Source organism: Leucopleurus acutus (genome assembly GCF_964270905.1).
Source record: "Leucopleurus acutus genome assembly, chromosome: 11".
Taxonomy (NCBI): Eukaryota; Metazoa; Chordata; class Mammalia; order Artiodactyla; family Delphinidae; genus Leucopleurus; species Leucopleurus acutus.
Genome location: NC_139152.1, coordinates 7,181,578 through 7,197,946, shown reverse-complemented (window position 1 = coordinate 7,197,946; position 16,369 = coordinate 7,181,578). Strand labels below are relative to the sequence as shown.

General features: G+C 61.5%; 2 protein-coding genes across 2 annotated transcripts; both read right to left on the bottom strand.

Annotated features, from left to right (window-relative positions):
- Positions 1 to 879: 879 nt before the first annotated feature.
- P3H3 (prolyl 3-hydroxylase 3) lies at positions 880 to 11,211 on the bottom strand (the record flags this gene model as incomplete). Its single annotated transcript, XM_082849319.1, has 15 exons — positions 880 to 1,387; positions 1,529 to 1,669; positions 2,403 to 2,478; positions 2,555 to 2,672; positions 2,897 to 3,047; positions 3,323 to 3,424; positions 6,215 to 6,339; positions 6,452 to 6,519; positions 6,639 to 6,691; positions 7,747 to 7,836; positions 8,215 to 8,351; positions 8,823 to 8,954; positions 9,098 to 9,299; positions 9,651 to 9,803; positions 10,717 to 11,211. The coding sequence occupies 15 exons, from the start codon at positions 11,209 to 11,211 to the stop codon at positions 1,232 to 1,234; spliced, it is 2,199 nt and encodes a 732-aa protein (XP_082705445.1). The 3' UTR covers positions 880 to 1,231.
- A 1,123-nt stretch (positions 11,212 to 12,334) lies between these two features.
- On the bottom strand, positions 12,335 to 15,704 carry GPR162 (G protein-coupled receptor 162; the record flags this gene model as incomplete). The annotated part of the gene is made up of 4 exons (XM_082849323.1): positions 12,335 to 12,880; positions 13,184 to 13,341; positions 13,935 to 14,124; positions 14,838 to 15,704. 4 exons carry the CDS (start codon positions 15,702 to 15,704, stop codon positions 12,335 to 12,337), a joined length of 1,761 nt encoding a protein of 586 aa, XP_082705449.1.
- Positions 15,705 to 16,369: the final 665 nt, after the last annotated feature.

The window sequence follows — 16,369 nt, the reverse complement described above, 5'->3', positions numbered from 1 at the left end:
GCCCCGGAGGGAGGAAGGAGTGCGGGTGCTTCCCCGGCCAGTCTCCAGGCAGAGAGCAGAGCATCAGGCCCCATGGGATTAGAGCAAAGCTGTGAGGATTAAGGGCTGGGTTTGGGAGGGGTGCAAAGGAGCAGCACGACCACAGCTCCGGGGGGCCCCCAGGCCCTGGCCCCCACCAGTGGCGATGATCTTGGCAGTCAGGGCCTGGCTAGGAACCAGTCCAGGAGCCAGAGAATGAGGGTGAGAGGCGGCCCACTGTCAATACCCAAAACTGTGCGCCTTAGCTCCGGTGGGGCGCGGAGAGGGCTCCGGCGAGCACGAGCACGGGGAGGGTGCGGGCCGGGGCTGAGATTACAAGGGACTGATCTGGATAATCCTTCTTCTGGACAAGCCCCAGCCAGCTGCCCCCAGGGTCTGATCCCGGGGCAGAGTGGGAAGGTCCGGGGGCTCCAGAGAGGAGGATGGACAGGCCTGGCCCAGCTCTGGGTGGAGAAAAGAATGGCAAGTGGAGGGCAGCCCCGTCCCCTGCTCCCATCCGGGGCTGGGCCCACTGCTGGCCCCCAGGACTCACAGGGTCCTGCTGGGGCTGAGAAGGCAAGAACCAGAGGGATGAGGCTGCCCAGAGTCCCAGGCAAAATGCTCAGAGAGGGAAGACAGGGCTTAGAGTAGGAGGCCCAAGGAGCAGCTGTCAGGGTTAGGGTTCATCTGCACGAGGGGAGCAGGTGGCCGAGATTTCCCTGACAAATCACAGGCTGGAGAGGCCCTGCCTCTGGGAGGCCCACGATACCTGTCCTCCCTGGCTGGTCACAGCCTCTCCACCCTCCAGCCGCCAGGGAAACTGCCGCGACACACTTGACTGGGCCCCCGGCTGAGGGATCTTCCGGCTCTTTATTGACGGGCGGGGAGCGGGCAGTGGGGTCACCCTCCCTCTCGTTCTCCTCATTTAAAGCAGTCGGGCCCTACCCCCTGCCGTTTCTCTCCCACGGCGGCAGCATCGCGTCTTCTGTCTGTCCTAGGGCTGCAGGTCCGTCAGCTGGGCCCAGGCTAGTCTGTGCAGTGTCCTCTGTGTCCAGGGCTGCACGGCCCTTGTGATCCCCAGGCTGGCGGGCGTGCAGGGATGGAGAGCTCGCTGTTCTGCTCCTGTCACATGGGGACTTCTCGGGGGTCTTGGCATCACGGCAGACCCCCCACAAGTCAAGAGGCCACATCCCCAAGGAGCTGGCTCAGCCCCTCACAGCTCCTCTCGGACCCGAGGCGGCTTCCCAGCCTTGTCCAGGACCCGCTGAAGCCTGTGGCTGGGGGGTTCTGGGGCGGGGTCTCTGCTGGGCATTCCTTCTCCCTCCTCCTTCTCTGGCTCCTGCAGTAGCTCTTTGGCTTCTGTCCATTCCTGGGAGGCGTGGAGAGGAGGGTCTGGCCTGATCTCCTGCATCCACCCTGCCCCAAGGCCCCTCCCTGGCTCAGCTCAGCCCCTGCGCCTTACCCATCAGCCTGCCCGCCCCTCACACAGCTACTCCCGCTCGCTCCTCACCTGCTCCCCGTGCTCAGGGGCCCACGTGTGCCACAGCGCCAGGCTGCAGCGCCGCCCCCGCGTCACGGCCCACACGCCGTGGGGATTCTCCACGCCGGAGCTGAAGGCCACGAGGCGTCCGCAGCGAGGACGGACCTGCGCCTGGCGGGCCATGGCGGATGCAGCTCCAGGGAGGGGCCCTCGGAAAACCTGGCCCCGAGTCCCTGGAGTAGGACGGGGGTAGGGGGCCCAGAGAAGGCAGCTCTCTTGCCCACCACTTCCCCTCCATAATTCAGGGGCTGTCTGGGGGCAAGTGGGAAATGGGCCTCCACTTGGGGAGCCCAAGTGCCAGACTGAGGCTAGAGGAGTTGGAGCCAAAGGGAGAAGGGACCTCCATCCGCCCCAGTGCCCTGACTTTTCCTGGCCAACTCTTTGTACCAGGTGTGAAGCCACCTGAAGGCACGAGCGCAGCACCAGACTCCGGGTTCTGGGCATAAGGATCTTGAGGACACTTTTCCACCCCAAAGAGAGCTTGGATGACCGGTGGTGAGCAGAGAAGGAAGTAACTGGACAAGGCAGAGCAATACACAATGAAGAAGCACTGCTCCGCTCTTCCACCGATCCTAGCCCCGAGCTTGTATCTGGAATAGGGGCTTGGGGTCCTATGCTTCACCCGCCCTCCTTTAGGAGGGCCTGGAGGGGCCCCTTGGAGGTCTCCTGGGAGGGGCTAGGAGAGCCCCTGAACACACAAGTGGTGGGAGGCGCTGGGGAGGCCAGGGAAGGAGAGGGCTAAGGCGGCCCCAGCCACTTCCCTGCATTTGCCTCTGGGAACCTTCTGTTTTGAATCCTGAGCCCACAGCTGGGCTCCCTGTCCCCCGCACCAGCCCCCATTTACCGTGACGGTGAGGGCGTTGGGCTCTGTGAAGAACAGGTGCCCGCCCTGGAAGTCATCATTGAGGTAGAGGACTCCGCTGGGGAGGGAGGAAGACAGGAGGCGGTGAGACCCCCGCCCAGGCCCCCCTGCCTGACCCCTGGAGGGCCGCCCACCTGTAGTCTCGGTAGGTGTAGGCCGGGGGCTCCCGCCAGCACTCCCCGGTGTCAGGGTCCAGGACGCAGTTGTCTGCATGCACCGGGTGGCTCAGGTCCATGCGCTGTGCCTGCTCTCCTGGGAAGCAAAGGGGCCTGGTGGGCACCCCGCTGCCCGGTGCCCGCCCACCGACACCCACCCTGCAGCTCCGGGGTCACAGCCGGGCCCGGCCTGGGCAGGGGAGTCAGTCCTCATGCAGTGAAGACTGGGATGCACGTGGCTGGGGCTGCGGAAGGTGTGCGGTGCACCGGCCCCGAGGGGCCCCGAGGCTGGGGCGGAGCGGCAGGGTCCCTGGCGGTTACCTTCTATGGCACTACGGCACACCAGGTGGGTGAAGGAGAGGTGCAGGGGCCGGTCCGGGGAGAAGTAGGCCTGTGTCAGGCTCCGCACGCGCTCGCTCACCTCCAGAAGCAGCTGGGCGCCCTGACTGCCCACAACCCCAGCCCGGGCCAGCTGCCAGCAGAGAAGGAAGGGCCAGGAAGGGGGAGGCACTGGAAGGGTGGCCCCTGCCCCCGCCCCACTTCCACTGCCCTCCACCCACGGTTTGGGGGTGCCCATCCGCCCAACTGCTCCATGACGGCAACCCGGGCCCCTTGGTCTGGAAGCCCCTCCTCAACCCTGGGCCGAGGACTCGGCTACTCTCGGTCCCGGAAGAACCCTCCACAGGAGATGCCCGGCCCTCTTCTCCAGTTCTGGCATCAGGCCAGGGCCTGGGGACCTCCTCTCACCTGGGCGGCCTTGAGCACCGTGAGCCCCTCGAAGCGTTCGTGGGGAGTGTGTGGGGAGCGGCGGCCCTGATAGCCAGACCTGGCTCCAGACTCAGCCGCGTCCTAAGCAGGGAGGGGGTTGGCTGGGGGAGTCACCCTCCCCGGCCCTGGGCTATCGCCCACCTCACTGCCCACAGGGCCACATGGCCTTCCCTCCAACCCTCCCAACTCCCTGGAAGAAGCTAGAAGCTCCCGGAGTTCTCTGAGCTGCTGCCCTTTCCCAGAGAACGACTATCTCCGCGTCTGTGTTGTCACTCCTGGTAAAGATATGGAACCCACTCACGGAAGGGACTGTGCACAGAACTCTGGAGAGCTTCCTACAGTGGGGAAGGGGCCCTGAGAGGTAAGGACAGCTGGGGAAGGGGGCAGAAGGGGCTTGATCACTCATCCCGATGGGCCGAGAATAGGGGAGTTTCTCTGGAAAAGGACGCTGGCAGGAGGTTCGACAGTCGGGACAGGTCCTGGCTGACTCGAGGTAGGGACGTGGCATCAGCAAAGGTGTCTCTCTTCCATCCCTTCTCACCTTACATGCTCTTGGAGAACTTGAGTACCCTTGATGCTAAGTCCCAGTTACCCAACTGCCTACATGACTCTTATCAACTGAGGGTCTCCTAGTATCTGAGTGTCCCTTTCCTGATACCTACTGTCTGCTTTTTCTTTCTTTTTTTCTATTCTGTCTGCTTTTTGAAACTCAAGGTACCACTATCTAATTACCCCGTATTTAAGCCTCATCTCTGAGAGGTTTATATAGAGGCTACCTGGCCACTCAAGCCATCTAACACTCTATTCTTTTATTCATTCATTCATTCAGTAGGCACTGAGCACCTACTACGTGCCAGGCACTGTTCTAGGCACTGCGGACTCAGCTGTGAACATGAAAAGCTCCAGCAGGGTTTATATTTTGAGATAATAAACAAACCAGATCAATTCAGGTGGTGATAAGTGTTACATGGAAAATTAAAGCAGGGTTACAACCCCGAGAGTGCCCCGGCAGGGATCAGGGGACAGCTAGGTGATGAGGTGACACCTACATTGAAACCAAATGATATGAAGGAATAGCTGAGAGAAAAAATGTTCCAGGCAGCAGAAATAGCAAATGCAAAGGTCCTGGGGCCAGAATGAGTTTCGTGTAATCAAGGAACAGAAAGGTCTGACACTTGGGAGTTATCCTTGACTCCATTCTTTCTTCATCTTCCACATAGATTTAGTCCTCAAATTCTCTTTCTTTGATTTTCTAAATATTTCCCATCTGTCCCCATCTTCATTCCCTTGAAATGAGAACCTAACCTAGGGCGGCGGCCCTCTTGCAATCATCCCGGAGGCTCCCGCTCACTTCCCTCTCCCGCTGCATTCTCCACACTGCCACTAGAGGGAGCTCCCAGTCCTACAGGATGAGGGCTCCAGACCCTGCCCTTGGCGGTTCTGCAGGAAGACAAAAGTCCACCCCTCCTTAAATCCTCCAGTAAGCCGTCCACAAATAAAGTCCAAACTCCTTGGTAGGGTACAGAGGCCCTTCCCCATCTCTCCTGGGCCTCCACCCCTACACCGCCTCTGGATAACATACGGCCTGATGTTAATAGCGATAGATCATGCTATTTCCACATTCTTCCAAGAGCTTTACCAGGTACTAACTCATTTAATCCTCAGCCACCACAGCAACCCTACAACATAACCGCTGCATTTAGCCCCGTTTCATAGAGAGGAAACTAGGCTCACAGATGTTAAAATACATTGCCCAAGGTCACACAGGTAATCCCTGCTGGGACTGGCCCATGTTCTTTTTTTTTTTTTGTGGTACGCGGGCCTCTCACTGTTGTGGCCTCTCCCGTTGCGGAGCACAGGCTCCGGACGCGCAGGCTCAGCAGCCATGGCTCACGGGCCCAGCCGCTCCGCGGCATGTGGGATTTTCCCGGACCGGGGCACAAACCCGTGTCCCCTGCATCGGCAGGCGGACTCTCAACCACTGCGCCACCAGGGAAGCCCTGGCCCATGTTCTTAACTCCTGTGCTCCACTGCAGTTCCCAGAACCCCCCTTGTTCTTCTCCCTTGCAGCCTGACTTTCCTTCCCTCTCTTTTGGTTAACTCATCCTTAAGACTGAGCTCAAATGCCAGCCCCTCCGGCAAGCCTTCCGTGACTTTGCATCTCGGCGCGGGATCCTAGCTCCCTGACCAGGGATCGAACCCATGCCCCCTGCAGTGGAAGTTCGGAGTCTTAACCACTGGATGGCCCGGGAAGTCTGTGGATGAGTACCCTGTATAGACTTCTTTCATCAAACTCACCACCTACTCTGATTATGTCTCCGTGCCTGATTCCTTCTCTATACACTGAGCTCCCAAATGCACGGTCTGGGTTCATCTACCTCTCCCTGGAACCTAGGCATTTCCAGTATACAGCAGGGTCTCAAAGAGCGTGTGTCGAAGAAACGCTGGCCCAGAGTGAGACTGAAGCTTCATAAAATGGCAGAGTCGACCTGGCGAATACAGATCATCTCACCCAATTCAGGAGGGGAGGCGATGATGGAGAAACAGCCTGCGTGTCTGCCGAGCCAATAACTGAGCTCTCGGCCAACCAAGGAATCTTCACCTGCGCACTCACCCTTTCTGATGCATTTATGCTTTGTATTTTGTTCTTCCTATCAGTTTCTCACAAAATCCTTCTGTAAAATGACCAGCCCATGTCAGCTAAGTTAAGAGGAAAAGCAACTTGTCCCCAGCGGGGAGGCAGTGGCAAGCACAGTCCCCGCTGGAGAGTCAGGGAGGGCAGGACAGGGGGCAGGCCAAGAGCAAGGGGGCAGACAGCTGTGCCAGAGGGTCCCCAAGTAGCGGCAGTGCCCCCCCCACAGGTCTTCTCACCTTGGCCAGCTGCAGGAGCACCCCGCACTCGGCTGGGGTGAGCAGCCCGTCTAGCACCGCTCGCTCCGACCCATTCAGCTGCCTCGCGTCCTGGGTCAGGGTCACCCCCTCCAGGAGGAGGACATCTGCCGGGGAGGGACGGGAGCGGGGCTGAGGGTCCCCTGAGAGCAGGCCCAGCGGTAGCTGGCAGCCCCCAGCCCCTGCAGGCTCCTGTCTCCTGCTGTCCCAGGAACTCACCCTTCCAGTGAGTCAAGGGCTTCGGCTGTGGAGGCTCACGGTCCCACGGCGTCTTCTCCCGATCCTCTCTCAGGGGTGAGAGACACGCTCAGCGGACGCACAGGCCAGTCCAGACCCATCTTCCCCAGGACCCATCCCTCCCCTTCCAGCTCAGGCCACGCCCCTCCCACCACAAGGCACCTCCTACCTGAGTTTTTCTCTAAGGGCCTCAGGGATGAAAGCTGCTGGGGTCCAGGGATCCTGGGACAGTCAGGAAAAGCGCCATCACCCATCCAGTCCACCCCTGAATCCCTGACGGTAGACCCTGAGCTACCACATTAAGGTCCTCCTGCTTCCAGAGGGGAAGGTGGAGGCGGAGAAAGCCCTGGACTCACTGTCGGGAGCCCCGGGCACTGGGCCAAACTCTGCAATAAGGGTGATGACAACAACAACAACAACTTACGTAGCACCATTTGCCAGGCGCTATTCTAAGAGCTTTATACGTGGATGTGGAATTTATCATTTAAAGTTCACAACAGTCTGATCAAACAGGTCGCAGTAATGTGCCCATTTTGCAGTTGAGAGGACTCTGAGACACAGAGACGTAAAGCCACATGCCCAAGACCACACAGCTGATAAGGGACAGAGTTGGGATTTAACCAACGGTTTCTAAAGAGGGAGATTTGCCCGTTAGGGGATGTTGCAATGTCTGCAAACAGTTTTGATGGTCATGACTCAGGGAGTGCTAGCGACACCTACTGGGCAGAGGCCGGCCTACAGGGAAGGTGGCCTATACGGTCCTACGTTGCCTGGACAGCCCCCTTCTCCCAGTTAGGAAGTATCTGGTCCAAAATGGCAATAGTGGCAAAAAGGTTGAGGAAGCCTGCCTTATGCTGTAGCACTAGCGAGAATAACCTCTGCCCTTTAGTCCCCTCCACAACTACAACAAAGAGTAAGGAAAGCAGCCGCAACAGAGCTTTCTGTACTTCGGAGCAAGTGACGTGGCTTCAACAGGGCTATGAGATAAGTGGGATGTTCCCATTTTACAGGTAAGGAAATCGAGGCCGAGGCAAGTGAAGGTCCAGAGCTTGCTCGTGGCAGAGAGACCAACATTTAGGCCTGCGTGACCCCAAAGCCGCCCTTAACTGCAGGCGCCTGCCTCTGTCCCTGCGACGCTGGGACACAGAGTCCTCTCCAACCCTCGAAGGGTTATGGAGAAATAGGAAACGCTGTTGGGAACGGATGTGGCACATCCACATAGGGCATTACTGCTGTGCCCCTCCTGGGGGCGGGTGGGGAGCAGTGGGGTCACTCACGGGATCCTTGAAGCTGGCCCCCAGGTGCTCCATGGCATAGTAGAGCTGTCTCTTCTCCCCCAGGGATCGAAGGACGAAGCGCTGGATGTCCTGGAGAAGGGGGACAGCGGGGGGCAGGGAAGTTAAGGCTGGAGGAGAGCAGGGGAGCCCGCAGGCTCCCTAACCTTGGCTGTGCCCCTCGGCTCAACCCTCCTCCAGCAGCTTCAGGGTGTCGGGGCTCAGACTGGGGGTAGTGTGTGTGTGTGTTGTGCCCAGGTGGGGGCAGGCAGGGGCGAGGTTAATGGAAGAGGGCTGGGCTGGCACTTGGACTCAGAGGTAGAGCCTGCAGTGGGGAGCAGGGAGTGGAGACTGAGCGGATGCTGGCCTTGGGGTCGCCTTTGGCCAGAATGGGGGGCGGGATCCAGGTGACTTCCCCAGTACATCTGTTTGATTTCGGGCTACCTCACAGGGTGAGTGCGGAGGGGCTACCTCTCTCGGCCCGAGGCCAGGTCTCGGCTCTCCTAGCTGGGCCTGGTACTGGTCCAGAGCCTTCCTGGCAGCCTCATCCTCCGGGTAGAAGAGGAGAACGCTCAGCACATTTTCCACAGCCTGGGACAGATTCCCTACTGGAGACAGAGAACAGCGTGGGGCGGGACCCAGAGACCGGGCACCGCTGTGACCCCTGGGCAGAGGCAAGAAGCCAGGGGGACAGAGGCAGAGCCGGAGAAGGTGGCCTCCCAGGGCCCATCCCACCCAGCAGACAGGCTCCTCCACTGCTTCTTTCCAAAGCTTACTGGAACATACCTGAGCTGTGTGGGCAGAGTTCAGAGGGGAGGAAGAGAGGAGAGAATAAAGGAAGGTGAGAAACAGCAAGGACAGAAGGAGCCCTGTGACCCATCTCCGAGCTTTCCACCACGGCACCAAAGGAGAGCAAGCGTCCGCCTGAGGTGGTGGTCCCCATGGAGCCCTGACCAACTACAATGCAGCGACAGACGGAGGGCGGGAGGGATGGGGCTCAGGATACCATCAGAGGCAAACCTTCACTCTCCCCGTTTCCAGCCTCAGCCACCCCCAGGGCTCACCCTTGCCCCACTGACCCTGAGCATGGGCCTCGTGCAGCCGCCTCAGCTGGCTGGGAAGGAAGTCTGGGACAGGGAAGCTGCGACCAGGACGTGTGGCCGTGTCCCCCACACAGCGCTGCCGGCACCGCAGGACCCCTATCCAGTGCCCTGCGGGGGACACACGTGCGCCGCTCAGCTTGTGTCGCACCTCCCTGGGCACCGTGAGGCCCCGCGCAGCGCGTCAGCTCCTCACCTGCGATGGCCTCGTACAGGCCTCCGGGGCTCCCGGTCCCCTCTGCCCAGCTCCTCACCTGCGATGGCCTCGTACAGGCCTCCCGAGCTCCCGGTCCCCTCCGCCTCCTCCTCCGCCTTCTGCTGCTCCTCAGGCCCCTCGCAGCCGGCCCGGCAGCTCTCCACCTGGGCCAGGCTCTCCTGCAGGGCCTCCTCCAGCCAGGGCAGTGCCAATGCTGCTTCCTGGTGCCCCAGCAGCTCCAGGCCGGTGTCATAGGCTGCCTGCTGGGGAGGGGAGTGGTCAGTCACCTGAAATCCTGGGGCAAGGGTTGCCAGACTAGATCGGGAGGGGGAAAGAAGGGGAGGGGTGTGGGTCTCATTTGGGGCCTGGACTCCAGGTCCCAGTTCACCTTGGGGAATACAGGGTGGGCCTCGGAATCCAAATGTTAGAACGTGGGATTTTGTGAATCTCGGGAAGAAAACTAAGTCCCAGAGAGGGACTTCCCATCAGGGTCACAGAGGACGGTACCCAGACTTCCTGATGCCCAGCGGACAATGCACAGTCCGGCGAGGCCTGTGTATCCAGCCAGTCAAAGACTGGGGGCGGGATAGGGGTCGTCCTGAGGGTCTCACCCAGTATGGGGGCGTCTCCAGGTCCCGGAAGCTCTGGGGCCGAACCCCGGACATCCGTCTGTACTTAGCCATGTCCTCTCGCATCTGAAGGTGCGTCGGGTTGGCCACAAAGAAGGTGTGCGCTGCGGCTGCTGCCAGGTCCAACTTCTTCAGCTGAGAAGTGGGGAAGATGAGGGAGTCAGCCCTGGGGTAGGGGTGTCAGACTCTGCCTCCTCCCCAGCCTCCGCACCCCAGACACACCTGGCACTGCCCCAGAGCCTTCTGGAAGACCGGTAGGTGAGAACTGCCCACCACCCAACCTCCAGACCCCCAGTATGTTGGGGCTCTCGGGAGTCTGGTAGCTACGGAAGCGGAAGCGGGGTCTGAAGACTGGAGTGGGTGGGGTATGGGCAGAGGGACCTCGCTGGAGAGACGAAGTGGAAGTGATGGCTAAGTGCGGTGCGGAAGTAGAGGTGACCCGAGCGACCAGCAAAAGCCGCTGGGCTCTAGGACCCTGAGCTGAGGTGTGTGTGACCAGCGCCCCCCTTCCCCAGCCACGTAGGCATTATTAGGCAACCAGGACCGCACCAGTATCGCGCAGCGTCCATTGCCCCTGCCCCGGGACACCGGGCCCCTCAGCCCTGGCCCGCTCCTCCTCTCTCTTTCCCGAAGCTCCCTCCTGCCCCAAGCGAAGGCTCACACTCACCCCCTTACCCGCCCCCATGCTCTCTCTCCAGCGGCGGATCTCAACCCTAATCCTCCCCCTTCATTCCTGGGAAGAGGCGGCTGTCACTCCACGTAGGTCTCAGTAAGACTTTCTAAAACTCCAGGCCCCTGCCCTCCATCTCCGACCTACTTCCACCCCGCCGCATGACACCCATTCCAACTTCGCTCCCACTCTCCCAAGGCTGTCCCTCGGCGGCCTCGATGGGTGTTTGTCGCGGTTTGATAGGACGGACTCCAAAGACGAGGTCCTATCCACACAGCCCCACCCGGGTCCGGGCGCTGGCCCGCCGCCCCTCCCGGGAGCTGGAGGAGGACAGCGGCGGGGCCGGGGAGGACCCCCGGGGCCCGGGCCGCCGCGCACCTGGTAGTAGGCCCTCTGCAGGTAGTTGTAGGGCTCCCGGCGGCGGAAGGCGTCCTGGAGCGCGCTCCCCACTCGGAGCCGCGCCGCGCCCCCCGGACCCAGCCTCCGCGCCCCGCACTGGGTCAGGCACTCGGCGCGCCGGAGCGCGGCGCGGAGGAGCAGCGGCTCCCAGGCGCCCCGCGCCGCTCCCGGCCCGGAGTCGGGCCCCGGGGAGGCGGGGAGCGCTGCCCCCGGCTCGGCCGCGCAGCGCGCCCCGCAGTCCAGCCGCGCGCGGCCCAGCGCCGCCCGGCTCCGCAGCGCCTCCCGCAGCAGAGCCACCGCCGGCGCCCAGGCCCCCGCCGCGTAGGCGCGCAGCCCGTCGGCGTAGAGCAAGTCGGGGGCCTGGGGGGGCGCCGCCGCGGACAGCGGGGCCAGGCCGGGGGGCTCGGGGGACCCCGGGGATCCCGGGGGAGGCAGCAGCAGCAAGAGCGGCAGCCACTGGAGGAGCCGGAACATCGTGCGAGAGCCGCCGGCCGGCTGCAGGAGGGAACTGCGGGAGCCGCGAGGAAGAGGGAGGAAACGGGGAAGGAAGAGGGAGGGGAAAGGAAGGCGAGATCGAGAGGAGGGAGGAGAGGAAGAGAGGAGGAATGAGCGGCGCCGACGGGAGCTGATGGGGCCGAGCCCCAGCCCTGGGAGAGGCCGGGGTGAGAGCCAGCCGGGTGTCAGAGGACGCCTGGCAGAAGGTGGAGAACGCGGGCTTTAGTACCAGCGGGGTGGTGTGGACCAAGAAACAGACCGCGGGGAGAGCAGGGCAGACGGCCGGCGGTGGAGCAGGCCTGGTGCTCTGAAGACAGCCTGAGGAGCCTCGTAGGACCCCTGACTCCAGACGCCGAGGCCCAGCGGGTGGGAAGAGCTACTGCGGCTGCGTTCTCCTCCACTCTTGGGGTCCAGGAAAAGGAGCGTGGATGCCTCCCACAAACCCGCACACACGCGCTTTTGGACAAAGAACTTTCGAATGCAGCAGGGAGGGGGGTAAACCCCAGGTCTGTGACACCAGGTCTGCTCAAATCCTTTCCTGCCCAGAAAGTGCGCACATACAGATTTGGGAAAAGGAGGAGCGCTGAGGCATGGGAGATAGAGACATCCTCTAAAACCACCTCCACAGATCTCAACGAAGATCCTTCAAACCCCAAACCAGCTAACTCAAGTGTCTCCCTATGTCCTCCCCCCTCCACACCGCCCGCCCGCCCGCCCAGCCCAGCCCAGCCCGAGGTGCTCTCAGAAGGCCGTCTCTGTGAATGTCTGCATGTTTGTCTTTCTCCGTGTATATTTCTGTGCCTCTGTCCGGTGTGCCTGCTGCAGTTTGTCTTCTATGAGCCATTCCAGCCCCCGAGCCTCTGACCATCCCCTTTGCCACCACAGCACATTGGACACACAGGTTTCCATGGTGACACTTCAGACTTTAATACATTTTGCTAGGGATGATGGAAGGTGAGTCAGGCATCTGGTCACTTGGATGGGAGACAGCAGGGGTTCCATCTCCCCAGAGTCTGGAGGCAGCTGCCTCAGGGTCAGGGACAGAACGAGGCGTTACGCACCCAGGCCCCCCCACCCCCGAGTCCAGCAGGCCCACCTGGGCTCACAGGGTCAGCTGGGAGAAGATGGGGTTACCTGGGTCCCAAGGTCCTCCCCAAGCTCTTGCACTCCCCTCACCTCCTGTCAGGGAGCAGCGTCGCCCTGCACTTAGCCCCAAAGGAAGTCCAACGACTCTGCTATCAGGGGACCCAAGGGAGAGTCGGCGGGGTGAGACTCCCAGCGGCCTGGGCCGGCGAGGAGAGGGCCCCGGCGAGGCCGTCGGAGAAGGCAAAGGTGTCTCGTCAATGAAGGTGGTGATCTCCTCTCGGAAGAAGCCTGGACCCCGTGGGGGTCCCCCACCTGACCCCAGAACCCCGCCCTCCAGGAATTGGCGAAGGCTGGCCAGCCCCCCGCCTTCAGCCTCCTCCTCCTCCTCCTCCAGCCTTTGTCTCGGTCCCAGGTACTCAGGAGGGCCCCCTAGGGCCCGGCTCTGGGCTGGGAGGACCCGGATGTCATCAGAGGATGACCACTTGTGCAGGAAAGAGCCAGGTGCCCGAGGAGTAGAGAAGATGTTGGTCTCATCGTGGGACAGACGGCGGGACAGAGGGACCTGGGGAGAGGAGCGAGTAGACCCAGGGGTGCTGCCGGGACAAAGGGGGTAGAGGCAGGAACCACAGTGGGGACTCTGCAAGATGGTTCCACCCCTTACACTTCTGCAAAACATCCTCTGATGGGCAAACCTGGTTCTGAGCGGTCTGAAGGGGAGCCTCCCTTGCCATGCCTTCCTTTCACCTACTCCTCATGTGCCCTGCAGGCTGGGGCTAGGGAATCGGGGGTCAGGATGGATAACAGAGACTGGAGAAAAGTAGTGAGGGGATACCCAGAATAGGAGGTGTACTGCCTAGTCCCGTACCTGTAAGTAGTGGACCCTCTCAAGAGGGGGAAAGAGCGTGTGCCTTCCAGGCAGCAGCTTCACTTGGGTAGGGTCCCTACCCCCTGGTCCTGTGGCCCCGTTGGCATCAAAGCGAACTTTGCACACTCGGCCATCTGCATAATCATCACAGCCCCCATCTAGGAGAAAAAAGGGGCAGAGTGGTTACAGGCAGGGAACACCCACTTCCCCACCCCCTTTAAAAGCTCCCACCCCCTTATAAGCTCCCCAGAGAATCCTGTTTCCATTAGTCTGTAAGCTCCAAGAGGAAAACAAGAGTGGCCAACGTCTGTTGCATTCGGTGCTGAATCCCTAGCGATTCATACATATAGACACACTTATCTGAAACAGTTACCCCTGGCCCCCCAATCCCACGCCAGGAGCTGTCCCTGTAGCTGGGGAGTCTCTCTCAGGAAGCTTAGCTTTCCCTTGGTTCCACAGCCTTCCTTTATGGTTGTGTTAGTTCTCTGGACTGTTTCTTAGGCTCGGCGGAGGCAGAGCTGGCTAGTGTGGCCTTCGAGGGGGAACAGACACCGAGAGGAGGAAGCAGTGGGTGTGCATCGGGGTGATGATTGGGGAGAGGGGAGCCACGAGTCAACCCAGGGGCGCTGCAGGTTCTGTCCAGCAGGGGGCACTCCAGGGCAGCCCGTCCCCACAAGAAAAAGGGCTGGTAGAAAAGGGCAGGAAAGGGAGCCGACGCCTAGGAAAGCGAAAGCCCAGCCCCTCCTCTGACCGTCGTCGCCATCCTCCTCGGACATGAGAGCCACGCACTGCTCCCACACCGTGCGCACGTCGGCGCGGTAGCGCTCGCAGGACCAGATGAAGGAAGGCAGCAGCAGCGTCTGTGCCATGGAGCACCACAGCACGGCCAGCACCATCCAGGGGGGAGCCGAGTCCGACTTCAGGGAGAAGAAGCTCACCACCTGGCAGGAGGATGGAGAGTGGCCCCGGGTCAGGGCCCAGAGCCGAGGGGGCCCACTCGACCCCAGATCCGACATCCTAGTGCAGCCGAGGGCGGGGCAAGAAGTCAGGAGCGGATGGTCCGGATCGCGTAGGATCGGGACAGAGGCAAAGCTGGAGATGAAGAAGGCTGAACAGAGGGGAAGGGATTGACTCAGAGGAAGATCAGGACAGAGTACTGGAGAGAAAGCCCAGGGGTGCAGAGGGAGAGGAGCAGACGCCGTACAGTAAACTTGAAGACAGACTGAAATCCAGAAAGAGGGACTAGATGGGGATGCAGAAAGCTGGGGGCGGGGGGGGGGCGGTGAGCTCTCTGGGGTTGCCACCCAGGGGTGCTCAAGACCCTGTTGTATCCAGAGGGAGTTCGGGAGTGGAGTGTGGAGCTTAGCAGCTGGGTGATGGGTCTTGGGGGCTGAATAGTGGAGCTGCAGGATAGATGATGGAGCCAGAGGACAGGGAGTGGGACGGAAGGATGGATGATGGAGTTGAGTACTGGTCACTGGCGAACAGGCTACGGAGCTGGGCTAGTGGGAACTAGGAGATGGATGATAGAGATGGGGGTTCACAAGTGGGGCTGGGTAGAGGAGAGGAAGAAGGATGATGGAGTTAGAGGTCAGGTGATCATGCTGGGGTCTGGGTATTGGAGAGAGCAGGTGGGGGGGAGTCCCAATCTCACCAAGATGGGCACCCCTGTGAGTGAGTCATAGAGAAAGACGATGGCGCTGACCAAGTTGGTGACCTGCAGGGATGTCTTGGCCGACTCGGACCCATCCAGCGAGGACCGCCGCTTCCCTCGGGCATCCTCCACCACAATGGCCGGCACCTCAAAGGCTGGCCGGGTGCCCAATCCCCCTGGCCCACCCCCCTTGGCCCCGCCCCCAGCCCCCGCTCTCCGGGCCTGCTGAGCCCTCCGGGGCCGGGCCCACAGCGTCTGGTAGAAGGTGATGGCCACACAGACCAGCCCCATGACGATGCCCCCAAGTAGCAAGAGGCTGAAGCAGACGCCAAAGCCGAGGCCAATCTTGGAGACGATGAACTGGCAGCCGCGGGCGTAGTAGCGCTCGCCGTTGTTGTGCCAGCCGATGGAGGGCAGCGTGGAGAGGATGAAGCTGACCATCCAGATGCCCACGACGGCGTGCAGCGCCTGCTTCTTGGCGTTGCTGAGGCGGTAGTTGACGGGCCAGCGCACCATCCACATGCGGTGGTAGGAGAGCGAGGCGACGGTGAAGCAGGTGGCCAGGGCCAGTGTGTAGTAGGTGGACACAAAGACCTTGCAGATGCTTTCGTTCCAGTCATAGTCGGAGGAGGCCTGGCGCCGGAGCTGCACCACAGCGAAGGTGGTGAGGGGCACGGCCGCCATGAGGATGTGCGTGCCTGCCAGGAAGCAGAGCAGCAGCTCCAGCGGCTTGTGCTTCTGCTGCTTGGCCGAGATGCTGAGGATGATCCAGGCGTTGGCCAGCAGTGCCAGGAGCCCGCAGGCCAGCCAGGACAACGCGTTTGAGCGGAGGGAGGCCTCCTCCGCCCCCGCCCCACCCCGAGCCATCCTTCGTCGGTCCCCCCACCCCCCTTGAGCTCTTGGGGGTGGGGGCTAGGTCTCACCCAGGAGCCCCACTCACACGCACCCCCATGATGCCCACAGTCCTTGCCCTGGAGCGAGGCAGGCCGCCCCTAGGCCTACCCTAGTGCTCAGCATTGCACGGCTGACCCAGCTAAGGTCAGGTGTGGAGGGCAGGGGAGGAGACTGAGGGTCAGCAGAGGTGGTCCTCCGCCTCCATGCTGGGTGGGACCCTTCCAGAAGTATCCCTGTAGTTGATGGGGGGAGGCAAGCTGACCGCTTTCCCAACTAGGAGGCTGGCTGGGAAGCCCTGGTCCCCATGTCAGGACTTCCAGCTGTCTTCTGCCTCTGGTGCTAGGCCAGTGAGGGGTCCTCCGGATGCCTCAAGGGGCATGGGGGCGGGGCTCAGCCGCCTGGACACCCTGCAAGGGAGAGATGAGGTGTGGAAGGGGCGGAGCAAAGGTGGGGCCTAGGCTGGTCTCCAGCTGGTACCCAAGGCTCCCTTCTCTTGAAATGATAGAAATGACTGGTTACTAGGGGTCATGGGGTCACCCAGAACATTCTCCTGCCTTAAAGCAGACGGTCACTCTAACACCCCACACGGATGAGAGCCCTGCTTTCCAGACCTCCAGGAGAGAAGGTATTCTGACCTC